At 35.1% G+C, this 27,669-nt stretch overlaps 1 protein-coding gene across 1 annotated transcript in view; it reads right to left on the minus strand.

Moving 5' to 3' along the window:
* The window catches only part of ROBO2 (roundabout guidance receptor 2), a 561,209-nt gene that overhangs the window by 69,949 nt on the left and 463,591 nt on the right, over positions 1-27,669 (minus strand). Inside the window, exons 18-22 of the mRNA XM_047100461.1 lie at positions 22,097-22,279; positions 11,957-11,999; positions 10,407-10,534; positions 3,993-4,274; positions 3,468-3,593 (exon numbers count right to left, since the gene is read on the minus strand). Of these exons, the coding sequence (XP_046956417.1) occupies positions 3,468-3,593; positions 3,993-4,274; positions 10,407-10,534; positions 11,957-11,999; positions 22,097-22,279 (762 nt within the window). The remainder of the gene's footprint in view (positions 1-3,467; positions 3,594-3,992; positions 4,275-10,406; positions 10,535-11,956; positions 12,000-22,096; positions 22,280-27,669) is intronic.

A 27,669-nucleotide genomic window follows, 5' to 3' on the forward strand; every position in this document is an offset into this window, starting at 1 on the left:
TGTACATTGGTTCCTTCACTCTTCACTTCACGGCACTTTAGAAAATGTTATATGATCACCACCAGAACTGAATGACACAAATAGGGAAGTTCTTCCATCTCTAGAAGCAAATTCTGTAACAGTAAACTTAATTCGACTAAACTGAAAGGGAATAATCACTTCACTCTTCACCTCCAAAAGAATGCTTTCTATCACCAATTTAACTAATTTTGTATTCAAATGTAGATGAAATAGTTAATAGATGATGAAACAGAGTTCTTTCTGAGTGTTATTTGGTCCATATTCACACAGTAGGACAAAAAAAAAGAATGCAGCAGCTTAACTAGAAATTACTATTACTGGAGTCTGAACCCAACTCTGCTGAGTTCTTTTCCAAGTTCAAAAAAGGCATTATCAGTTATTCCAAATATCAGACTGAAATATGTTTGGGGAGAGGCGCCTGGGTGGGTCAGTTGGATACATGACTGGCTCTTGACTTGAGCTCAGGTCACGATCTCATGGTTCCTGAGATGGAGTCCCAGGTGGTCCGGCTCTGCACTGACAGTGCAGATCCTGCTTGGGATTTTCTCTCTCTCTCTCTCTCTCTCTCTCTCTGTCTCTGTCTCTCTCTCTCCCCCCTTCCCTGCTTGCACTCTCTCTGTCTCTCACTCAAAATAAATACATAAACAAAAAAAATGGGGAAACAAAGCTGATGCAAAGAGGGAATTTGTGAGGGCTTTCAATCCAATGTCCACTTTCTCCTCTTAGGGGAAATTTCTGCTCTGTCATTGTGTGGAGTCTTGATGGGACTATGAATCAATATGTTTTGTCCTCTCGGGGAGGCTGGGTGGCTCAGTCCGTTGAGCATCCGACTTCAGCTCAGGTTATAATCTCGCAGTTTATGAGTTCAAGCCCCATATGGGGCTCTTTGCTAACAGTTCAGAGCCTGGAGCCTGCTTCGGATTCTGTGTCTCCCTCTCTCTGCACCAACCATCCCTGTCCCCAGCCTCGCTCATGCTCTGTCTCTCTCTCTCTCTCTCAAAAATAAATAAACATAAAACAAATTTAAAAGAATATATGTTTTTTCCTCTTTTATCAATGAGCTAAGAGGTGGGCTCTTCGCTTGGTGGTGGGCATACGATGTAGGCTAAGGATATTGTGTTTATCTAAGATCTAAACCTTGAGCTAAGCGAGCCACCACAGCTCGTTGTTGTTTCTTGCAACCGAAGATCCCCAAACATTTTAAAGTGAGAACTGTCTGCAGTATGTTTTATGGGAACATATTTTGAAGACCGTCAACTATATTTGACCCATTTCTCTTCAACTCAAAATGTAAGTATTTAAACTGACATTTATGCTGAACAAATAACTTCTTTGTATAGAAAATTATAAAAGTAGCTCATTTTCAAGTTAGTAAAACACATAATTAAAAAAATACTGGTGTATAAAAATATTTCATTACCACTACTGATATTGTGCGCTATATATATGTGTATATATAATTATGATTTCATATAGGTTTTGAGAAATCTGAGTTTTCTTTTATATTTTTTTAATGGTTAGATTTTTAACCCAAGTTCTCAAAACTTATGTATGGAATAAATTATAAAAGTGTTTCAAAGAGGATGAGAAATTCACTGAAATAATTTAGAAATGTCCAATTTTCTTTATTATTGTGATTATTTTATTGTGATTATTTTAAATTGATTTCACTGCTGTGTACAAATTAAGAAAATCATATAATATGATATGATTAGATATTCACAGGGCAGTTTGATCTTAAATTTGAGGCTTAGAAAACTTATCTATGATTATAAGAATAAATCAAATTCTGTAAGATTAAACTCAATTGGACTAAACTAGAAAGGAATAATCACTTCACTCTTACCTCCGAAAGAATGCTTTCTATCACCAATTTAAGTAATTTTGTATTCAAATGTAGATAAAGTAGTTAATATAATTCATAGATATATATAAATGTCACTCAGGAGATTAATGGATTAAAAAAAGCAGTAAGCACTATTGTGAATCATGTTCTGCTTACAATTACTCAAAAGGTAACTTTTAAAACTCAGTGTCAATCAACATATACAGAATATTTAATGAGAGATTCACAAAAGGTCTTATGTAATTCATGGCTTAATATATATAGATTTTTAAAATATGTATACTGCTTGGGACTTTACATATCTGGAATGAAATAGGCCTAGGATACATTACTTTTTAATTATTCAGTACAATTGTGGGATGCGTTATAAATAGATGACAGTATAAATGACATATAAGGTTATTCAAAATAGCCTTCGATATTACTAAGCCAGTTTAAATTCATAACAGATGTTTAAAATTTTCTGGATTCTATAATGTATCTAATTCTACCAAGAGCAAATGCCTCATTGTGGAGGGAAGAGAGAGCATTAACATTTCAGACTGAAAGGGTTCTATCTCCTGAGGAAAAGTCATTTAGTAAATGTTACCCTAATGATGTAAAAGAGTTAACTCTTTACAGCTTGGTAGCTTGTGACATATCATAATACACTATAATCCTTTACTAAGAACTTGTAGATGAAAAAAATTCATAAAAACAAATGGCATACCATTAATATGAAAAAATAAGCAAACGTAGTGGTGCGCACAATAGAAATGTGCAGATAAAGCCATCCGTCGTACAGTGTGCATGTTATGGTTGGAAGTTAGAGGGTGTTGACCACAACCTCCTTATTTTAGATGTGAGGATCCTTGAGCCTGGAGGATATCAGTGCTATTCACTACAATAGACATATATTTCTATCCAGTGAAAATTGGCCCTGAAGTGTGCTCCACAATGCCTACATGGTAGATTGTTAGTTTGTCTGTTATATCTCTGATAGATATTGACATTTACTATATAAAAGAATTATCGATATGAAAGATCATATTTTTGGGGGAAATCAATTGTGAAGAATAATGTCTGATATTAACATTCTTGGTTAGCACGGTAGAAGCACCTTACTCTAAATACTATCATTCGAGAGATAATAAATCCTAATATTTGGGAAAAAATTGTCCAAAAATAAAAAGGCCCATCCCTGGAATCTTAGTATTATGAAAAATGTCCCAAACAATTTGCATTTTAGCTGAATTTATCGTTGCTGACCATGTCATGGAACTGACTTTCCTGTATGATCTTTTTTTTTTGTTTTGAAGTTCTCTTGGCTTTTAGGTAGGGTTTACGGCAGATCAAACTCATCTGTTCTCTCCTAAATAATGGTAAAATGATACACTATTTTTGAGTAAATATGGTGTTGTACCCTTAGTACATAGTGACAGTGATTTTTATTCCCCCGCCCCTTCCCAAAGCATGATTTCATTAGGATACACTGCGATTGTCATTTGAAAGATAAATGCCTGACAGTGAGTTGTGATTCAGTATTTCTTCACGGTTGTTAGGAACACAGGTCATATGCTGGTGACAAACAAATATTTCTCCTTACTGTGATGAGACCAACCTGAGAGACTGCCACTCCTCTCTGAGCTGTTGTGAGAGCTGGTGGTGCTGAAATCCTGTGACTGGTTGTGTGGCATTCTATTAGACAATCCCTCAGCCAATCGGTAGTCAGGGATGTAAAGTAAGGCTAAGGGTTAAAGGGCAGAGGTCATAGTGGCATCATGTGATTAGTTCACAGCACAAGCCCATGCAGAACATGCAGTTAGCAATTCAGAAGCAGATGTCGTGGGACAGTGGAGGAATGTTTCCTCTATCCTGCCTAATGGAAGTTGAGATGGATTACTGATCACTCTATTGAAAAAGAGCTAAGCGGATGAAACCGATTGGTGTTGGAGTGTGGTGGCAGTGACGGTGGCGGTGGTGGTGGTAGGGATTGTGCAAGGTACTGAATACATGCCGATAATATTTTTTTAGTTTAGGTGGTGAACCTGGTAATGAGTCACTAAACTGAACAACAAATACTAATTTCTATCTCATGCACAAATGATGTGAAGATAACTCCTCGGGTAATAGGAACCTGACTCACCATTGTTACCTTTGTTCTGATCAGGTAGAGAATAACCAAATCCCATCAGATCTGTTTTTTGCTGAATCGAGCTTTTCCATTGTGGGTCAGGCAGATCGACGGCCAATTCATGTATGCTATTGGAATGCAAGATCTGTGTTGTGGCATATGGGGTAGCCTGTGTTATCTGGCTGGAACTGTTGTAAGTGGTTTTGGTCGTGAAGTCAATGCTGCTATAAATGGCTCCATCTGAGAGCATTGTTGCTGTTTTATCCCCTTGGCCTGGAACTGGTGGCAGCACATCTGTGGTGAACATAGGGAAATGAAACAATTTAATGATGCGCAGGAAGCCCCAAACTATCAGGATTGAGGATGAAAAATAAATGTGTCACGCCGCACGTTTGCATTTCAGCTGAGATGGGCTTTATGAGCCAATGAAGGGGAGATGATGTACAACCGTCGCCAAGCTATCAGCCTCAGTGACAGGCAGGCCTAGCGCTCGCCCTTCACGTCTCACTGCTTAACACATCCCTTCCCCCATCTTCTTCAACCATGAATGAGATGTTTGGGATATTTCACTACAGAAAAATGCTTTCGGTTGTGCATAGTGCTTTTAGAACCAATGGAGTCGTCAGCTCTTTACGGAAACGATGGTAAAAGTGATTCTACAAATTGTGGATGAAAACATCTTTTTCCACTTTACCCCAAAAGATATAGAATATAAGTGCTGAATAGACGCAAAATTTCCCAAAATTATAGTAGACAAGCAACGATGGGATGCATTTTTCTAAAATCCCAACTTGCTGTTTATCTGATTTGGTTTCACATTTCTAGTATGGAGTGGAACTGATGGCAGCCTTTTTTTTTATGACAAAGGAAAATTTTCATGAATAAGTCATTTTCACAATACAGCAGGACTGAACTATAGGAAAAGCAATCTGAGTGATCAGTGAGTTTAATTTATGCTACTAACTCTCAGTGAGTTTAATTTATACTACTAACTCTTAGAAGAGGAGAATTACAGTTTCAAGTTTTAATACAGCAGGAATAAAATTAAATTTTAGTAACAACACTGAATATCAATCAGTCCATTTATCTTTTGGTGTGCTGAATTATCTTTACACGATGCTTTCTGGTTCAGAAGTGCCATCTCTCTCCTGAGCTCTTATTTTTCCTTTTTTTAAGAAGAAAGATACTAAAATTAAAACAACAACAACAACAACAACAATAATACTAAATGGCAGATTTTCAATCATGTAGAGTTAAGAGTGAATCTAATTATAGTATGTTCCTTAATAATCTATGTTCTGAAAGCCACACTTCATAGGACTTTGGGTCATCAACCCACTTGATTTCTTCAATTATAGGAAGTTTTCAACTAGTTATAATAGTGTAATATTAAGTAATAAACCTAACTATCGTTGTACCAAAACTAAATTATCATCACAAGAAAAAGTGGAAGTAGAAATTTAGTCAAAATATCCTAAAATTTTTAGATTTGATGATACCTAATAGCACTTGAAACAAAGATTCTTATAAAAATAATAATTTGGGGGCACCTGAGTGGCTCAGTCAGTTGAGTGTCTGACTCTTGATTTTGGTCACGATCTCACAGTTGGTGAGATCGAGCTCTGCAACGGGCTCTGCATCTGTCACCACAGAGCCTGCTGGGATTCTTTCTCTCCCCTTCTCTATGCCCCTCTCCTGCTTGGACACTCTCTGTCTCTCTCTCAAAATAATAAAAATAAACATTTAAAAAATAATAATGATAATTTTTAAAGCTAAAAATTATCTTCTTTAGCAATAGCAACAAGACATGTATGTATGTATGTATGTATGTATGTATGTATGCATGTATGTATTTTAAGCTTATTTTTGAGAGAGCATGAGCAGGGGAGGGGCATAAAGAGAGCAGACAGAGAATCCCAAGCAGGCTCTAGTTTCCAGAGCAGAGAACCATGTGGGTCCTGAACCATGAACTGTGAAATCATGACCTGAGCTGAAACTGAGAGTTGGAAGATTAACCAACTGAGCCACCCAGTCACCCCAGGAATAAGACATTTATAATGCATTTTGTGCACTGTATAATTTAGGTCTTTCAGAAGTCTGGAATTCCAACTTGCTTTACAATGATGTGGGTATATACTTTATTGAAGTAAATATTTTAAATGCCTATCAGTGGATTTATTAAAGATATTCAATATATAATATTTCACAAAGTTTTATAAGCAAGTAAAATTGTTTTTTGATTTCCAGATCCCTTAACTATTTTTGTCCTTCTTGCTTTTACTTATAACTAGAAAATTTGATAATGAAAAAGTGTACTTCATTCTCAAATGTCAATATCATTTTCTTTCTCAAAGACATTTCATATTTAGTAATATATCAAAATTATGAAAATAGATCCTTCATTCTGCAGACATTTTCAGAGTGTTGTTTCTGCCACCTCTCACATTGTTCATTGGTAATATTAACTTGATAGTCAGGTTTCTCCAGCATGGACCCCAATTCCCCAAAACCTTGAACTTAAGACCTTCCAAAACTTTGTACTTAGACTGTGAGCCAGGTTAACTACAAGTTTTTGAAATGGTTACATGTTCAAATGTTTAAACATGGAAAAAAAAGTTGTCTGAGGATCTAAACCTATAGAATGTTATTCTGCAACAACTAAAGCTGAAGTGCTAGAAATAGAATCTTTCTCCCTGCTGGATAAAATTAGCCAGCCTTCAAGTCTAAGTGCTTCTCTATTGATTTGGGAGCCGCAGATTTCCTTCAAATATTATTTGATCACTCTTACATTTTCAAAAAACCATCGAATTATATTCAAACATTGAAATATTGGAAGACTATAGATGAATATCTGGATGTAGGGAAGCATCCTATAATATCAGCTGGTTTGGAACTCTGGACCACCCTTCCTCTAACAGATAGGACATGAATCCGTGCTTCCATCATTAGACAGGACCTTCCATTTTCCATTTCTTACAGCCGACATCTACCTTTCCTGAGTGCTTTAGGCTGACTTGCACTTGTTAACGGTGGAGTTTGAAACCTATGAATTACAGAAACCCTTTCCTCCAGGTGGAATCAGTCATGATTCATTTCTCAGCTTTTAGCACCTTAGTGATCCATGCATTTTTTCCTTTTGGCCTGGTACACTTGCATACATGACTATCTCCTTCCTGGTATTGTAAGATACTTAGGAACAGGAACATATGGGATTTATGTCTGAATCTCCATAAATTCCTCACCTAGTGTTTTGCAGAGAGTAAGCACTCCCTAAATGATTAAATTAATATTTTATAGTTTGTATTGACAAAATGCAGACTTATGCAATAATTAGTAACTTTATTATTCAAAATACTATTTTCATTACATTTCAACATGTATTAGTATTCCATTCTTAAAAGGGAAATGTCAGTATCCACAATAATTCTTTTAAGTGAACATAGTTATACAATCATACATGTGAATCCCACCTTGAGAATTGCAGAACAGTGCATATAAAAGAACGTAGACTTTAAAATGTGTTAGACCTATATTCTATACCTAGATCTGAAGTTATTCATTTTGATAAACCTTAGTTTCTTGGCCTTTAAAAGGTAAATATGATTATTTATTGTCTATGCCACACATTTATTATGCAAAGAAAATGAAATAAAATGTACAAAAAATCCTACCTACTCCTGGTACACAGTAAATGCTTAAAATACCTATCACACTGAAAGGAAACACAGTAAACCTTGCAAAAACTTCGTCTTGGCCTTGATGTTCACCTGTGAAATATTTCATAAAAATGAGGTAGATATGGAAGATAAACCTTGAAAATCTGTAAATGTATCCTTTGACTAAATTAGACTGAGACATTTTAGATGTTAGTGTAGCCTGCTACAAACTGAAAAAACAAAACCAAAACAAAACATATTTTCCATCTTTAGGCATTCATTTGTTGATGTAAAGAGAGAATGGTGCACTAATCACCTACAAATATAGCAAGTAAAAGAGGCATCTAATCCTTGATAGATAAAAACTTTCAGAACAGAATTTTTTTTTTACAAAATCATTCTGGGTAAGGTAGACAGGAGTCATCTGCTCTCCTGGTGAGGAGATGCTCAGACATAGAACCCACTCATGGAAAAGTCATAGCCTGTAATTGCAGGGTTCAGAGTTTGGTCACTAGGGGAGACAGCCATTTTCAGAGGCTTTGGCAAGTAAGAATCCTAAATGGGGTGGTTACAGAAGCTGAGAAGTCATACAACAATATATTTTTTTTAATTTTCTTATTTACTACACTGATGGTGGGCACTGCTGTATGTCACGCTTTGTGCTAAACCAGTATATGTAATCACCCATTTAATCCTTATTATATACCTATGACACGGGGATTGCTATTGTCTGTATTTTATTTGAAGAATGAGAAAAGGCCCTCTTTCTTAAAGTTGGTATTGACAGAATGCCGACTTATGCAATAATTAGTAGCTTTATTATTTGAAATACTATTTTAATTATATTCAAGCATGCATTGGCATTCCATCTGTGAAGAGAAAATGCCGGTATCCATAATTATTCTTCTAAGTCAGTATGTTTATGCACTCATGTCTGTGAAGTCCCCATCTGAAGTCTATAATAGTTTAGCCTAGCCCTGGGTCCAGCATTAATTCCACCTAGAAGTGTAGAAATCCTCTAGCAGATTGAGCCACACTTTCTTGGCTCATAGCACCCCTTTGCTAATTAATCACTCCATTTTCTACCCTAACTCCACTCATCACTCAGCAGAAGGCTGGATGACTTAACACTGTACTTGGATCCTAGCATTCTCCTCTTACAAATTCATTGATGCCTTCTGACTACCTTTTGGACAAAGTTTAAAGTCTCTCTGTGACTTAGAAGGCCCTCTGTTATCTGTCCCTCTGTATTTTTGTTGTTGTTGTTGTTGTTTGTTTGTTTGTTTGTTTTTACCACTTCTGCTGCCTACTACTTTATATTCACTAGGAAATTCATTCCTTTGTCAACTAAGTCTATGTCTTTCTTATTTACAAACCTTAAATGGTTGTTTCCTCTCTACACATTTTTCCCACAATTCTGACTAATCTCTACCCCTCCTTCAGATGTCAACTTAAACAACACTCCATTCATAGAACTTTCTTACTCCCAGTGGGCAGCTTTCTCATGCTGGGTACTGGCAAGGCAGCTCCAGTGCATTTACTATCTACAGAACTTTCCACCAATGGAAAAGTCAATTATTTCTGCCAAACTAAACACTGAGGCCACAGACTTCTCTTGTCTCATCTTTCTCTAAACCCACCACTCTCCTTTTGAATGGATGAAAAGGTAGCAGTAGGGAGGAATTATTTATAGTAGGTCAAATTCTGCCTCCTTATAAAGACCTACAGAGAGGATCGTGGCAACAAATTTTGAAGACCTTAGCATATGAGCTACTTAGCACCTTTTTGTCTTTTATTTGGGCCACTTGTTAACAATGATAGAACTAGATTTAAGTTATGTCAACTTAACATGCCAACTCTCAAGAACTGTCTACTCTATAAGATATATCATGTGAGGATAAGGACCATCTCTCTTTATATTGATATTTTATTTTTAATATCTGCCATAGTGGCAGGAACACAGGACATACTTAATAAATCTATGTTGAATGACATGTAGAGAACTGAAATGACTAGTTCAAAATCCTAATTTCCAGTTAGCAGCATAGTTCCTGATTTCACTAATAGTGTACGAATAGTCCTAAAAACAAAATGTATTATGAATATTGTCATTGTGGTTAGTAATCACTTCCTTAAAGCTTAGTTTTATTCAAGGTCATATAGATGCAATAGTTTTATACATAAAATATTTAGCACTGTTCACACATGCGCTACACTAATTTTAATTATGGAAGAAAATATTCTCTAGTACATGTTTTCAAAAACACTTAGGAGGAGCGCCTGAGTGGCTCAGTCGGTTGAGCATCTGACTTCAGCTCGGGTCATGATCTCACGGTGAGTTCGAGCCCCCTGTCAGGCTCTGTGCCAACAGCTCGGAGCCTGGAGCCTATTTCAGATTCTGTGTCTCCCTCTCTCTCTGACCCTCCCCCGTTCATGCTCTGTCTCTCTCTGTCTCAAAAAAATAAATAAATGTGAAAAAAAATTTTTTTTAAATTTTTTAACGTTTATTTATTTTTGAGACAGAGAGAGAGCACGAACAGGGGAGGGGCAGAGAGAGGGAGACACAGAATCTGAAACAGGCTCCAGGCTCTGAGCTGTCAGCACAGAGCCCGATGAGGGGCTCGGACCCACAGACCGTGAAATCATGACCTGAGCCGAAGTCGGCTGCTTAACTGACTGAGCCACCCAGGCGGCCCCAAAATAATTTTTTTAAAAAACACTTAGGAAAGCCAAGAAAACAAATGACAACATTTTGAATAGCACAACTTACCTCCACGTCCAAAATTCCCAATCTCATTCGGGCCACTATTGCTATTGTTTACTGGTAAACTCGTGGCTGGCCACGAATCTGCAAGCCATGGATAACTGGGATCACCAGCATTTAGAAGACCAGGACGGCTAAAACAGAAATTAAAGGGAAATCAACCCATGGAGCTCAATGAAAGATGTGGACACTTGTCTCATGCACAAGATTAAAGAATTGCGGAAGCTTTTAATTCACTTCAAATGAAAATGTGTAGGTTCTCAAGAATTAAGGAAATTCAGTGGTTAAGACTATATATAGCCTGTCAATAGAAGCAGAAGCATTCTGCCTGGGATTCTGCTGACATCCAAATGAATTTAGTTGTCTGCCCTGAAACTGGTGGGAATTGGCAACATAGCAGGATCCTGAAACAAGGTTTGATGATAAATTGGTACCTCAAGGGAACAATCGCTCAGAGTGACTGCTCAGTATCAGCCATTTCCAGGACTTTGGGCTATTGCTTCCTCGATTCCTGCAGCCCCCATATTTATCTGTCCCCTGTAGGCTGTAATCCCTGTTATGAGCCCTCATGCTTGATTTAGAGGCAAAGAACTTGAAGAAAATTAATGAACAGTATTTATATTGTTCCATCAATAGCACATTTCCAAATTCTCCAAATTGCAAAATATTAGGGGTATATGAAAGATCTTTAAGGTAATTAAAGATTCACTGTGATCTCATCCAGCATGTGAGTAGAGACTATGAGAAAAACTTCCCTCACATCATATTTAATAAAGAATTCCTATTTTTGATATAAAAGATGGGAATCCGATTCCTTTCCAGATTATTAGCATATTTACAAAGAAATAGCAACATCTATAATCATTGTACTTTATTTTTGATAGACCATTTGTGTGCAGTCCCTAAGAGAAACATGTGTTTCTATGGAAACTGCAATAAGAAGATCCAACTGCTTACTTGCTACATGCACTAGCTCTCATTAGACCTAATCTTTTTTTGCTAAAATATTGATTAAATGGGAGATTGGAAGTTATTACCAGAGCCTAATTACAATCTCCATATTGGCAAAGGGAAAATAGATGAGGATATATGGGTTTGTTATCAGCTTTTATCAATTTCAATTGAGTATCCAAAGTTGTGGAATCCAGTCCTATCAATCTACAGCCTATTCATCATCCATGAATCATTTACTTTGTGATCGATTATGTGTAATTGTTCACTCACAGCAATTTAGTGAGAGCCAATAAGGAGTCTTAAACAACAGCAACTTCATTTGCTAATGTCTAATTAATGCAATAAACATCCTGCTAACAAATGAACACATTCCTTGTGATATTTACTACTAATTTCTTCAGGGGCATCTGGGAGATATGAAACATCTGGACTTGATTCCTCTAAAGTGCACAACAGATAGATCATTAAACCTTGTGGTAAGCCATTTAATTCCTGCTAGAATTCTCAGACTTGTAAGTGATCGTTTATTACAATAATAGCCTTTACTATAGCGTTCTCAGTCCTGATTAAACTAAGAAGAAGAAAGAATCTTCTTAGCATACCTCCCATTGCTCATTAGTCCTCCATCTCCTCTTTGAAATGTAACTGTTAACAAAAGAAAGACACACACAAGTAGTCAATATTAATTACGATTAATAACAGCTACATACTGGTCCTTACTTTAGGGCTGAGGCCTCTGGGATTGTAACAAAATATAAGTAACATAATTGTACAGAGAATAAGAAGCAGTGGTTTGGCCCAGGGCAAAGCCATCGTTTAATAAGACATCTAAAAATACTTCAAGCCAATTGTATGGTTAAGTCAAAAGGGCAATTTGTACTTAGAGGTCAAAAACTCTTACAACTGGAATATATAGTGGCAGTGGAAGATTACATGCATTAATGGGGGATTATCAAACCATGACTTTTAATCTTAATATGTGGGTGTCCTAATTAGAAGGCACAACATAAAATGCACATAATAGAAATTGAAACAAAATCATTCATGGGGCGCCTGGGTTGCTTAGTTGGTTGTGTCCTACTTCAGCTTAGGTCATGATCTCATGGTCTGTGAGTTCAAGCCCTGCGTTGAGGTCTGTGCTGACAGCTCAGAGCCTGGAGCCTGCTTCAGATTCAGTGTCTCCCTCTTTCTCTGCCCCTCCCGCCTCACACTCTGTCTCTCTCTGTTCCTGAAAAACGAATAAACCTTAAAAAATTTTTAGAAAGAAACAAAATAGTTCAAACAGGCAATAATATTCTGCCAGTGAAAAAGATAAACAGGTATTGATTGACGACATATTCCTCATCATCACAGATCCTTTGAAGGACACCATTAATCACTATGAGTTGAACAACTACAGTTACAATAGACATAAACTATAATTAATAGAGAATAATGTGCTGAGTGCTTTGTTTTATCATCCAACCTTCACAAAAAATAAAATCTTCAAATATTTGATACTGAGTCTATTTAAATTGTATGTAATAATTGCAAAAACTTAAGTCCTTTATAAAACTCTTGAACTTATTAGTCACACCAACAAGCATCCCATAGAATTAAAGCTGGAGAATCTACTCCCTCCAGACACTAGATTCCATTCCACAAAGCTATCAACATAAAAATGGGTTTCAAGGATTGGCCAAAGAACGTAAATATCAGTTAGGATCCATCATTTCTTTTCCAAAACCTTTGAAAAGCCAAACATATTTGGTATTCAAAATGTTTCAGATTCAGAAAGGTAATATAATGCATTCTACAGAGAGGATCTAAGACAGAAACTCTATTCAAAGTTTTTTTTTTTAAATATGTTTGCAATAAAATACAAATATTCATGATTAGTGGGATAAAATCTATAAATAGTTTCACATTGGCATGGATCAAATTTTGCCTCTCAAAGAGTTAACTCTAAGATAATGGAAAAATTTTGCTGTTTAGTTTATGGATTGCAAAATGGCAATTCTGACTAAAATGAACATAGATCAGCTAAACCCATTCCTGGGGATGAAGGAAAAAACTGATGGCTATCAGAGGGGAGGTAGGTGGGAGGACGGGGGAAATAGGTTATGGGGATTAAGGAAGGCACTTGCTCTGCTGAGCACCGGGTATCGTATGGAAGTATTGGATCACTATATTGTACAACTGAAACTAATATTACATTGCATGTTAAATAACTGGAATTTAAATAAACACTAGAAACATTAAAAAAAAAACAAGAAAAAAAAAAACATTGCATAGATGTGAATCCAATATATCCCATATTTGGAATCTACAAATTATATTTACCACGATTTCCTAATGAGTAAATGTAAAAATAAAAGTTTATGAATTGATTCATATATATGTATATTCATACATATATATATGCGCATATATATATATATATTTTTTTTTAATTTGGTAGACAGAGAGAGCACTAGTAGGGGACAGGGACAGAGGGAGAAAAAGAAGAAACTTAAGCAGGCTCCATGCTCAGTGTGGAGCCCAGTGTGGGGCTTGAGCCCTAGGCCCTGGGATCATGACCTGAGCTGAAATCAAGAGTCAAATGCTCGACTGACTGAGTCATAATGTTAGGGGACATTATTCCCCCCAAGAATTGATTCATATCTGAAATACATAGAGCCTATATTGTCACTTAAAATATACAGACAGTAAATCATTTTAATTTGAATAATCTCTCCATAATTCATTTTTCCTCAAGTTTTTGCTATGAAATATGATTGCTCTTTAAATTTTGTCAATTTTCAAATGCAGTTCCCCAGTCCCTTCCCTAAGGTCATCCAAGGACATATCTCTCACAACATCATAATTAGGTGACATGATCATGATCGTGATTCCCAGGGTCTGTCAGGACTTCAGAAACATCTTGCTGGCACCTGAACTACATTGCCTCCTCAATTTTTCAGGTAACATCTCAAGTTCATTACAAAACAGTCCTGACATATCCTTTGCGTCTGCCCAGAACTGGCTTTGGACATCTCCTCAGAGAAGATGAAAGGACACTGATCGCTACTCTACTTCCTGACAAGCTCGCTTAAGTGATGGGAGACAAGAATCAGCAGTGGCCCATACCACATTGGGTCCCATTAATAATTGCCTTTAACAAAAACAAAAAAAGGATTAATTTGAAACAATTGATAAAAAAAATATTGAGCACTGGAGCTATTAAATAAAGTCCTGATTAAGGAAAAAAAATGTGCACACAAAATGTGAAAACAGTACAGCTAATTAGCTTTTTTCCATGTGATGTGACTTTCTAGTTATGTGTTTTTTTTTAATGGGCTATCAAGTGAATGTTTTACTCTACTAAAAGAGAGTTAAGATAATGTTGTGAATATCATTGTGAATATGCAAATAAGCAGGCACTGATAGGCTACACCTCAAAATGTGCTATTTCGAAGATCTGTGGAAACAAGCTAAGTATTTTTCCTAATTTAGATGCTCCTCCATCCCCATCCAAACTTTCCGTTATTGTTAGAGCAATAAGTGATATTAGAGGGGAAAAAAAAGGCAACTGAAGCAGAGGCCCAAAAATTAAATTGTACTTTTATATACTACTGGTAAATTCTTCATAAAATATGAATTTTAAAGTTCTAAGGCCACACTCAAAATTTTACCGAACAGAGAGCATTCAAATGGCCACTAAGCCCTGAAAGGATGCTCAGCATCAGTGAATATCAGGGAAATAAAAATCAAAATTACAATGAGACACTACTTCACATCCATCAGGATGGCTACTAGGCAAGACACAATAAATAACAAGTCTCGGCAAGGAGAGAAGTTGGAACTGTAGTGAAATTGGAACGGGTGGCTCCTCAAAATTTAAAAATATAAAATTACCATATGATCCAACAATTCCATTTCTGAGTATATACCCAAAATAACTGAGAGCGAGGTCTCGAAAGATATTTGTAGACCCATGTCCATAGTACTGTTATTCACAATAGGTAAAACTTGGAAGCAATCAAAATGTCCATAGATGGATGGATAGATACGAAAAATGGTTTTATATACATACAATTCAGCTATAAGAAAGGAGAGAATTCTGACATGCTAAAACCTGGGTGAACTTGAGGACATTATGCTAAGTGATATAAATCAGTCACAAAAAGGCAAGTACTATATGATTCCACTAATAGGAGGAAGTTGGAGCAGCCAAAATCATAGACAGGAAGTAGAAAGGTGATTTCCAGGGATTATAGCAGTGGAGGGGGAATGGGGTGTTATTATTTACAGGGTATAAAGTTTCAATTTGAAGATGAAAAAAATTTTGGAGGTGGATGGTGGTGATGATCGCACATCATGAATGGTTTTAATGATACCACTCTGTATACTTAAATATAGTCAAAATATAGTCAAAATAGTATCTTTTATGTTATATGTATTTTAACACATAGAATACTGGGGAAATATCATCAAGGTTAAATTAAAGACGTGTTAGAGAATGGAATCTATGCTAAGGACTCTATGCTAAATGTTGTGAGTAAAATATATTTAAATTTCAAAGCATTTAGGACATATCCATTTTCAATTTGTGTTCCAGTCATCATTAAAATACGTTTTCAAATGTTTCTAGACCTCTTTTGGCCAAATATTCCATACAGACTCTTATCTTTGCACCTCTGCATACGAAATGTACAAAGGCAAAAATAAACAGGACATTATATAAATGCATGACCAACTTAAAATGGTCCAGAAGCAGAATTTGGTATACATGAAAATTCTCTATTTTGTATGCTTCCATGACAAAAGAAACCCAAAAAACAAACAATCAAACAAACAAACAAACAAACAAAAAAAGAAACCCTAACTATAAAATGTTTGATTAGTTATCTTTGTAAAGAAAGAAAAAAAATATGACAAATATTCAAGTTTCCTTTTTACCACATACTCCAAACTTCTGGATTTGTTCCATCTTGAAAAGTAGACCAAAAGTAACTTTGTTGCATTAGACCATGAAATGAAAAGTAGACTAGAAATAAGGACAAGCAATTAGAACTCACAAATAGAAGTCATATATGGTGTTTTGATTAGCATTTTTCTCCTGTCTTCTTTCGTTTTCTTTCTTTCTTCCTTCTTTCCTCCCCCATCCTCCTTCTTTCTTTTCTCCTTTCCTCCCTTCCTCTCTTTCTCTCTTTCTTCCTTCCTTCCTCCCCTGCTCCCTCCCTCCCTTCCTTCTTTCCTCTCTTTCTTTTCTTTTCTTCTTTCTTTCCTTCCTTCCTTCCTTCCTTCCTTCCTTCCTTCCTTCCTTCCAGAGGGGGGAAAAATAAATGCCACAGAAAATTGCAAGCTATTTCTTCTGATTTGATTTGGCTTTCATTTCAAAAAGATGTTGAACTTCCTTGAATTTAAAAGCAAGAGGGAGGGAAAGAGAGGTCGTTGGAAAATTTGGCTCTAGTCATGATTTTGATAATCACAGTGTAATAACTTTGTGCTTACCAGAGATAAATTTGAAATAAGTGTGAATCTTTACCAGGAACGAGTCCCTACTAGTATATAAAGTTAAGAACTTTCAGGGAACAACATATAGAAGTTTTTTTTTTTTTTTTTTTTTTTAATCTAAAGCTAACTGGATCATGCTAAGATGTCCAAAAAGTTCTACAGACACCACAATCTGAAACGTTTTAGAATTGCATTAAATATTTTGAATTTATTGCAATATTTATAAAGGAAATAAGGTAAAGAGATTTTGCAAGTTTATGTCATACAGAAAGTACCTCTACTATTATCTGACAGGATTAATCCTAATCTCATGCCTGCTAGAACTGAGGGGGAAGGGAAATGTAACTACGTGGTAAATTGACATTTTGAGGTAAGGAAGCTTTCAGAGTGCCTATCTCTAGTAGGCCACATTTTCCTACTCCAAATGGAAACTTTAATGTTGCCAGCCAAGCCTCATTCCCTCTCCTGATAAGCTAGTTCTCAAATATGAATGTAGATTAATCCTCTTTTAATAAGCATTAACTCAGCCCAGATAATCAGAGTATAAAAATTCCATCAAATCTTTTAGCTCTCTTTGGATAGTTTTGTCAAATAATTTATATTTTACCAACAGTTTTAAAGCTATGTAAGAAGTGTTTAGCATTTCATAATTTGCTTACTCAATAATATATTGTTTATATTTGCTGAGTTTCATAAAGCCTGTTATTCGCAGAGGTAATATAATACTTATAAAGTATCACTCACCCCTTTAAAGGTGCAAAATATATACTTTCATTAAAAAGTTGATGACTTAAAAATTGTGAATAAGAAAAGTGAACAATGTAAGTTTGAAAAGAGTCATTAGCCTTCATGAGGAATATAAAATGGATATATATGAGTATGTATATTATATATACATATAGCAACATAGACCTCTCCTGTGAGCTACATGGTTTTTATTCAAACTTATGTTGTTTATTTATCTATTCACAAATACTGTTATACCTGTGATCAAACATTTACTCCAGATTCAAAAATCACCTCATATGCTCTGTTTTTTCTGCCCAAATCTTTTTACAATTCATTTGATGTTACAACAATTCAAGTGGTGAATTAGTCGAGCAGTCATGAACCTCACAAGCAGTGACAAGTAGACTTTTAGTGCTCAATGGAGCGTAAGATAAATAACATTGTATGATGCTGTATGAAAGTATAAAATGATTTCACATAGAATATAAGGATTCCCTTTTTTGTTGTTGTTCAAGCTGCCTTTCTTTGCACCATATGCAAAGAGGTGACATGTGATTGTATCTGAAGAATTAAAGAAAGGATAAATAGGAAACAATTGAATAAGAAGTTAGCATGTAACATTGCCCTGGGGAAATCTCCACTATCTGCTATGTAAAGAAACAAAGTATATTCAGGCCTAATTCTCCTCTCAGATCATTTAAATATATAAGTTTGCATTTAATTCATTATTTTAAGGTTATTTATTTATTTTGAGACAGCAGGAGTGTCAGAGAGAGAGAGAGGAGGAGAGAAAAGCCCAAGCAGGATCTGTGTTGCCATTGGGCTTGAACCCAGAAATCGTGAGATCATGACCCGAGCTGAAGAGTAGGACACTTAACCAACTAAGCCACCCAAGCGCCCTTGCATTTGATACTTGATATTCATTTTTACAATGTAAGGTGTCATTCACTAGTGTTCTATGATAAATATGTTAAATCCTCCAATATATGAAAAATATCAATACTGAGTAGCATGTTTTTATTTTATTTCCTTCTAAACATTCAAATATAATTTTCCACATGACAGATACACAAAGATTAGCTTTAAAAAAAGTCAGTAAGTTTTTGCCTGCACAGGGTGAGTGGAAGGCTGCCTGCTGAGAGTTAGAATTTCCAACCTGAAAGATATTGAAATGTCTTCCCACTAGTTAAAATCTTCCCTGTTCTACTTCTAGTGGTAAGAGGAGATTTGGAATGAAGCAGAGAAAAGGGAGTGCCGAAATCAAATTTTACCTGCTTTACAATTCTACTTAGAGTCAGTCAAGCTTTATTAAAATGCATGTATAGGGGCAGCTGGGTGATTCAGTTGGTCAAGCATCTGACTTCGGCTCAGGTCATGATCTCAAGGTTCCTGAGTTTGAGCCCCGCATCAGGTGAGCTTCAGCCTCCCCCCCCCCAACATAGGGTGAGTTCAAGTCTCCCTTTGGGTGAGCATGAGCCCCGCTTTGGATGAGCACGGGTGCCCCACTGGGTGAGATCGAGCCCCGCGTCAGGAGCCTCGCTTTGGGCTCCATGCTGATGGTGTAGAGCCTGTGTGAGATTCTCTCTCTCTTGCCTTCTCTCTGCCCCTTACTCAGTTGCACCCTCTCTCTCTCTCTCAAAAAAAAAAAAAGTAAATAAAACAAAATAAAATAAAATGTGTGTAGATATGCAAATTGCACGAAATATATATTATATCTTAATATATATAAATTGCACCAGATGTTTAAGTATAATCCAAGATCACAACTGAGGTTGGAAAGAAAGGAAATATCTTATGTTACAAAATTAATCTAAATACTTATCCCAAAGTAGACTTTTTGTTTATTTAGGGAAAAAAATTACCAATGCTCTCATGAATTAACAATAAAGTTTGGACACTATATAGACATTACCATGCAGTAAAAATGTGAAAACAGTAGGCTTTCCATTTTGTGAGAAAAATGGCATTGCTTTCATACTGGTAAAATTTAAAACATTCCCAGAGAAGTTTTATGAAAACCAAAATATAAATAGAACCAGTACAAATCAAGTATATTCCCTATAAGTTTTATAACACACTTCAAAGAAAGAAAAAAATAGCCTTGTATGAAATCTTTGTGCTCCTACAACATCAGAAATTTAAAACTTTGATACATATTCCACTAATCATTCCTATTTAAAATCCCCATTTTTAAAGTTGTATAAGGACAAGAATATGAAAATTTTAACAGGTGAAGGGTAAGATGTATATGGACGGAGATTATAAAAAAGATCATAAAGTCAGATATACATTGCTAGGTACCTGTGGTTTGGATTTTCATTTGCTTCTCACTTAGCAGAGAACATCAGTTGCTAGAAGGCAAATTATTAGTTGAAGGTAAATCCATTCTGGGAGTCAGCCATCTATCAATTAAGTATAAAGGTTTTGAAAGGCTGCTCTCTGGCTTGGCCTTATTCCAAAATATTTGAAGGGCATAGCACCTTCTGAGTTAGCAGTTCCTCTACAAGCAGATGGATATCAATCACAATGAGAAATGATAATAGGAACTGTACTATTCTTGTCAAGCTCAAAAACCAACAGATATTTTCAAATTAAATGCATAGGTTTTAAAAAGAACTGACGTTAAAAAAAAATAAAAGGGAGAAGAAAAAGAAGAACAAGGAAGTCTGATATAGTTTTACTAAAAGCACAAACCTAAAAGTTAAGAGAGCTATGTTATTTGTAAGGAGTGAGGGAATGAATGTGGGGGATAAAAATGCAATGCCTCGAATGTGGGTATCTTAGAACTTTGCAGTGAAACTAGCACGGTCAATCTTTTATTATTTTCACTTAGGTCAAGCAAAGGGATAAACATAAACTAGTCCATGAATTAAGTCAGTTCTTCCCTATGATTTAGATGATTTGTACGTGCATCACAGGGATGAACTGTAACATGGTGATTGATTAAATAGATGGGTTGATGGACAATACCTACAAGGAGTGAAAGTAGAGGACTGGACTGCAGAACAAGAAGTACATTAAATATCACGAATGTTCAAGACTCTGACACTTGGCAGTTATTACCTAGTATTCCTTGCTGGGAAGAATGCCTCCCTGATGTGGTGAGATAGCACTCAGAATGATAAAACACAAGGGAGAAACCATCAGCGACCAATGGAATATGAGAATGGGAGAATGATTGCAAGTCACAAAGTTTGGAATCCCCTTTTCAATGGATACACTATACTGCTTTCTCTAGTCTTTGAAACATATTCTAACCAGTAAATAATAAGCTTTATTTTCATAAGACACAGATATAAGCCATAACGTTAGAATCAAATCATCATATTTAAATACTGTTAAATAACCAGTAAGACAGCCAAGTGGGTCCTATCCCTTCCATTTTGCAGTATTTAGACATTATCAGTGGCTTAGAAGCCTACAAGCTACAGCAGCATATAAGCTTAATAAACTATGAAGTTTCTGTCAAAATCAGTTATTAAGACATTTATAAACATTTAAACTTAAAATTAAAACTAGAAATAGAAGACTGAATAAAATGTGTCAAAAAATTCTAAAATGTTTGTAGGATGATGTTAAACAAAAATTATTCCCTTCTAAATTCTAGAAAGTGTGAAATATTGTGAGACAACTTATTTTTATGATTGTTGTTAGAGGAAATGCTTAAAATGAATTGCAATTAAAATAATTATTAACCATAGCTTCATTACTGAGTTCACTCTTCTAATCACTGACTTGATAATTCCACCCCTCCCCTATCTCCTCTGCCTCAGAAATGTTTTGAAGGTCACAATTTTTGACTCCTTGAAATTCTGTTTCAGACTCTAAAAAGAAAACATTTTTGCAAATAGAATATCTAGGATCTTCTTTTTCTTCTGCTGCTTCTTTTCCTTCTCCTTTTTCTTCCTTCTAAAATGATGATTGGTTACCTTGAAATAGACACCCTCTTTAAGTGATTATTAAGTCATTTAATTCATGCCTCATCAGTCTTATTAATTGTGATGAGATTTTTTTTTTGCTTATTTTTATTTGCCGTCTGGGACATGTCCTATTGTAATCTGCGTCTTGAAATACTAAAAGCTATATTTTAAATATTTTTGTTCTTACTGAACATGTTAGTAATGCTCTTGCCTAAATCCACTTCTCAAATAATGGCTGCATAGCATGCAGTCTGTGTGTGTGTGTGTGTGTGTGTGTGTGTGTGTGTGTGTGTGCGCTGTGCTTGTGAGTGACTGTTTTGAAGAACTACTTGAGAAAAAAATGGTTACACATATCCATGTGCATTCTTGTTGCACTTCATTGGAGATACAAGCAAAAAGCTTGCCTTATGTTTATAACGTAATATGGTGAAAAGAGATGCATTAAAGCACGTTGTTTATAATTGCATTTTACAGAGCAGGTGTTTAAAACAAGCCCAAAACATCTATTCATTCATTCGTTCATTCACTCATTCGTTATTCAATTCCATTCCTCCTCTTTCATTTCATTACATTCCTAAAGATAAGAGGTTTTCTTAGCTAGAAACCTTCTCTTACCAGCATAATTACTGAGTCCCTTTCTCTTCTTTCTTCGCCAATACAACCAGATGCTAAAACCCATCAAGATTACCCAGCAGGCACCACCAATACCAGCTATAAAGGCTGGTTGCTTCACAACATCAGTGATTTGTTCAGTTATGCTGTTATTGTTTTCAGTAATGACAACTTCATTACGTCCCCCTGTGGAAGAAATAATAGTTTTAGTAAACATTATTATGAAAGTAAACACAGGAATACCTACATGGTGTACCAAAGGCAGAGAAAATTAGAAAATTCCTATGAAGGCAGGTAATAATTGTGCCCTGAGCCTGTCAAAATTATTGATAAGCGTATATTATACGTTTCAGAAGAAGAATCAAGTTATGAGTTTAAAATGTGATTAAGAACATTGCTCCCTTATGCTTGGGGTTACTATGAATAGATTCAGAACTGCTTCTTGATTTATTGCCTTATAAATAAGTACTAATGCAAGTGCTAGTGGGCAAAATAACAGCAACGTTTCTTCAGCCAAATAAAGCATATTTTAATATAGTCTTGCTAAAATAAAATTTTAAAAAGCAACTACAACATTCACAGGGTATTTATAAATTGTCTTTCCTCTATAGCACTGCCTAAGTTGAAGTGTTCAAGATTTAAAAATAGGTAACTTAATATTATCCTTAATATTCTAACAGGGAATTTATTTTGATCAAACAGCCTTTAATTTTTTTGGAATGTATTAAAACTACTATATAAAACAATGACAATTATAGAAGTATATTTTCATAGAGATTAGTGTCTATAATTAAAATGTCACAAAAAGATAAATCTCACATATTCCTTTAAAACTAAACTAATTTGAAAATCCACTTGTAGGTTTAATTAAAAAGACAACTTTAAAATTAATTCTAAGGTCTATGTTACTAAAGTAAACATTTACTTTTTAAAATTTATTTATTTTGAGAGAGAGATAGAGAGCAAGCAGGAGATGGCCAGAGAGAGAGGGAGGGAGAGAGAGAATCCCAAGCAGGCTCTGTGCTGTCAGCATACAGTCCAACATAGGGATTGATCTCAGGAACTATAAGATTCGGGACCTGATCTGAAATCAAATCAGACGCTTAACCAACTGAGCCACCCAGATGACCCACTAAAATAAACATTTAAATCTGGACTATTATTCTAGAAATACTCATGTTTTTGAGAATTTAGACCTCTCAGAGATAATTAAAATCTTAATCCACATTTTAAAATAGTTAAAAACTCATGGAATCATAGTATCACTTAAGAGCAAAGATTTAGGTTAGGTGTTTATATAAGAGATTAAGAAATTTACACACTGATGTGAAATTATTTGTAATGTCAACATCATATCTTATTAATTACTAATCAAAGGCTTTTTAAAAGAAATTGAAATCGAAATATAAGTGGCTAATTTCAACATATTACATCCAAAGATGTTCATTGTTTTAGTTATCATGTCACTACAATATATTAGAAAGAACACAGTCTTTGAAGTTTTCTGTTTGAATATCATCCCTGCCACTTACTAGCTTAAGTAAGCAATAACCTCATGTAGGTCACTTAATCTTTTCAAGTACCTGTTTCTGCTAGTTGGCAACAGTCCTGTTTCAAATATTTGGGAGTGTTATTTAAGATAATGTATGTAAAGAGGCTGATAGGAACGCAGTAGTTTGATTCAAAATTAGGACCCAGGTATAGGTACAGGTTACTTTAAGAACCACTCACATAACTTCAGGGATGTAAGTTGTATATTGTCCAGATGTGAGATCTGGAAAACCACAGATGACTTGTTTACTAGTTTCTTCTTTCTTTCAGGTCAGAAATTAACCTACATTTCCCAGACTCACTTGTAGTTGAAGTGAAACAAAGTGACTGAGTTATTGGCCAATATAGCAGGGGCACAAGTTATGCATACTACTTCCAGATCTGACCCAGACACTACTGTAACAATACTTGACATTCTCTTTCCTTCCTAATGTTAAATAGAAAAAGCGGATCTTTGGAGGATTCTGACCCCGCTCAAAGATGGCACAGCTAGTGACTGGAAGGATTGAAATTCCCTGAATAACGGTGGAGTAGAAGCCCCACCCATTCTGCTACTCCATACTAGACAGGGCTATGAATAAGAAAAAACAAACAACCTTTATTTTTTTAAGCCAATCAGTACATAGGCTTGTTTCTTACAGCTGCTAGTATTTTTGTTATGCATACTTATATTCTATTTCTGAAATGTCTTTTGTGTTAAATTCTAGATGTGAAAACCAGATTCACTTATGTAATAAACCTGGTTAATTTTTCCAACCTATTTGCCCTTTATTATTATACATATAAACTTAGTTTAAAATGTATTTAAAGGGGCACCTGGGTGGCTCAATTGGTTAAGCATCTGACTTCAGCTCAGGTCATAATCTCATGGTTCATGAGTTCAAGCCCTGCATTAGGCTCTCTGCCTCTCCCCTGCTCACTTGCCCTCTTTCAATTATAAACATTTTAAAAAATGTATTTAAACTGAGCTCATGTTTTCAATATGAGACATACACATATCTGGCGATTTTTCTAACCACTAATAGTTACTAAAAAGAAAACAAACACCTTACAGAACAAAGAGAAAAGAAAATGTGTCCTTCATTTGTGTAAAAGGTCCATAAAATATCATATTTGGTGTAGTGTGATATATGTTACCCAAGGTTTATTACTATTTCCTATGCTTCTGGTATTTTTGAAAAATGTTGTCAGTTGGACTAATTAGAGTATAGACAAGGGATGCATGTGACCTGTAATGCTCCATTGTTCTTGCAGACAAAAAATATAATGAAATGTAATGTCTTTCTCCCATTGGAGAGTAATGAAGAACAAAACTAATTTGTTGGACTAAAAATTAATTAGACACATCAGATTCGATTGTACCTATTACTGTGAAAGTTTGCAGCTGTTCCACATATTATTACCAACTATATAAGGTAAGCATTAAATGGCCAAATGATTAAAGAAACAATAGATATATTATTAAACAAGATTGCTTGAAAATTTTAAGTCAAAGTAAATTTGTTATATGGCATACTCTTTGATGCTTACATATGTAAATATATGTGGTTGCATTTCTGTATCTGTAAATGCAACAGTACAGAACTACGGACACTTTGAGGTAAAAGTCATCTTACCAGTGGAAAATACAGACAAAAGAACAATATTGCCTTTAAACTTGTGTAAGGCTATTTATTATCTTTATACAATATTTTAATATTCCCTTAATGGAACTTTCTGGAATGAAAACTAAACTGAGAAGAAATAGATGAAACTGTGCATAGTCTGGTATGAGACAAATCTAAAGTTATCAGCCATAAATTACATCAAATGCCAACACATGATTTAATTAAAGCAAAGTGGAAGTGTGGTAGAGCTTGAGTCCCTTTGAGTGCTGTTTCTAGTACTGACTAGAAAATAGAGAAAGCACAGATTGAAACAGAAAAAGAGATTAGCCATCCTAAATCACTTTTCAACTAAGGAATAACAGTTGTGTAGATAAGGTTATCAGACAAGATGTTAAGGTAGACGTGCTGGAGTAATTAAAGAAACAATTAAAGGCTTCTTCCCTACAACAGTAGATATTAAAAAGAAATAAATCTCTTGAGGACAAATAGCCTTTTCTGCATTGAATTGTGCGTGTGTGTGCATGCATGTGTTTTTATGTGTGAGTGCATGTATTTATTTTCAATTCTATTTGATTATAGCTTGAATATTGCATATTCTAGCTGCTTGAACAGAAGATAGAAATAGTGTTTATTACATATTTTTATTCATAGAAAATTTGGAAACAGTTATATGATACAGTAAAATAACCCAAAAGGTACTAGCTATACATTTGAACACAGTCCTTTTAAAATGATAGAAATTTAAGAAAATTTTATTTTTGATTTAAAATACTCTAAATTAGCTTTCTTTTTTTAAAATTACTATACAAATTGGATCCTGAAAAATTTAACAGAAACCCATGGGGGAGGGGAAGGAAAAAAAAAAAAAGAGGTTAGGGTGGGAGACAGCCAAAGCATAAGAGACTTAAAAACTGAGAACAAACTGAGGGTTGATGGGGGGTGGGAGGGAGGGGAGGGTAGGTGATGAGCATTGAAGAGGGCATCTTTTGGGATGAGCACTGGGTGTTTTATGGAAACCAATTTGACAATAAATTTCATATATTAAAAATAAAATAAAATTACTATACAATTGTTAAAATTCTTAATTGACATCACATGAGCTTAGTTAAATGGTATTCTTGTAATGTTGTACTTGCTTCCAAGTATAATAAATCCCCCAAATATGGGGAACAACACAAGTAGTCCTACAAAAAAGAAAAAAAAACCTTCCCTTGCTTGAGAATTTTACTTATTAATAAAGGTAATAGAAAAAACAGGAAATAAAAATATAGATACTTGATAATCTTTGAATTAGACATATTACATTTCATATATGCATGAGAGAGGAGAAATGCCTTAAAGCTTTGTTTACTTATCTGTTTCTCATAGAAAACAATGCTTTTTAAAGATATTTCATAAACATTTTTTCAGGGAAAAATTAATTGCATATATATATATATGCATACATGCATTATATATATGTATACACACACACATACACACACACACACACACACATATATGTCAGTTAAATCCTTTTGGGTGTACCTGTATTTTTCTCTTATTCCAATTTATTTTAGAAAATCTCAGAAGGGCAAGACTATAGGTTCCCCTCAGGTTAAGAAATTAATTCAGTCTGTATGACTAATTAAGAAAGGGAAGGCAATTTAAAGGAAAGTTAATACTATAACTTTTCTCTTTAATTCTTTTAATATATAAAAGAACAAAAACTTGGAGGATATAAAAAATCAACAATATGACTGAATGTTAAATCTCTTCATATTCAATAAATACTTTGTAATAAGAAACAATTTTCCAGAAATTGGCAGTGTGCTCTGTGTGTATCATTTCAAAAATAAAACAAACAGAAATCAATGGAACTGGCATATTCTTTTTTTTAACGTTATTTTTCAAACAGGGAGAGAGAGAGAGAGTGAGAGAGAGAGCAAGGGAGGGACAGAGAGAGGAAGGACAGAGGATTTGAAGTGGGCTTTATGCTGACAGCAGAGAGCCCAATGAAGGGCTTGAACTCACAGCCTATGAGATCATAACCTCAGCTAAAGTCAGACACTTAACCAACTGAACCACTCTGGTGCTCCCTGAGACATTCCACTGTACCAAACTCTCAGCAAATATTCTTAAAATATGTAAACTCTAGGAAGAGTATTTTTTTAAGAATTAAAGATACTAATAACCAAATGAAAGCAGAAAGAACTAAAAGGATTTGTCCCTTGAAAGCAGAGAACTCTAGGGGAAATCTGTACTTTTGAGGCTTTCTTTTCCCCTTGAAGATTTCAATCCCTACAGTGCTGGGCAGCTAGGACCCAAGTTGCAATCCTCAATTGTACTGGTCTGAGGTGTCAGAGGATAGTGTTCTGAAATGACAGAATGACTGAAAAATCTCACTGGGAAGCCATGTGAAAGAGCCACAGGAAAATG

The sequence above is a fragment of the Lynx rufus genome, unplaced genomic scaffold, assembly GCF_022079265.1.
Source record: "Lynx rufus isolate CCGP_SWC_20201006 ecotype Redwood Valley unplaced genomic scaffold, mLynRuf1.p SCAF_5, whole genome shotgun sequence".
Taxonomy (NCBI): Eukaryota; Metazoa; Chordata; class Mammalia; order Carnivora; family Felidae; genus Lynx; species Lynx rufus.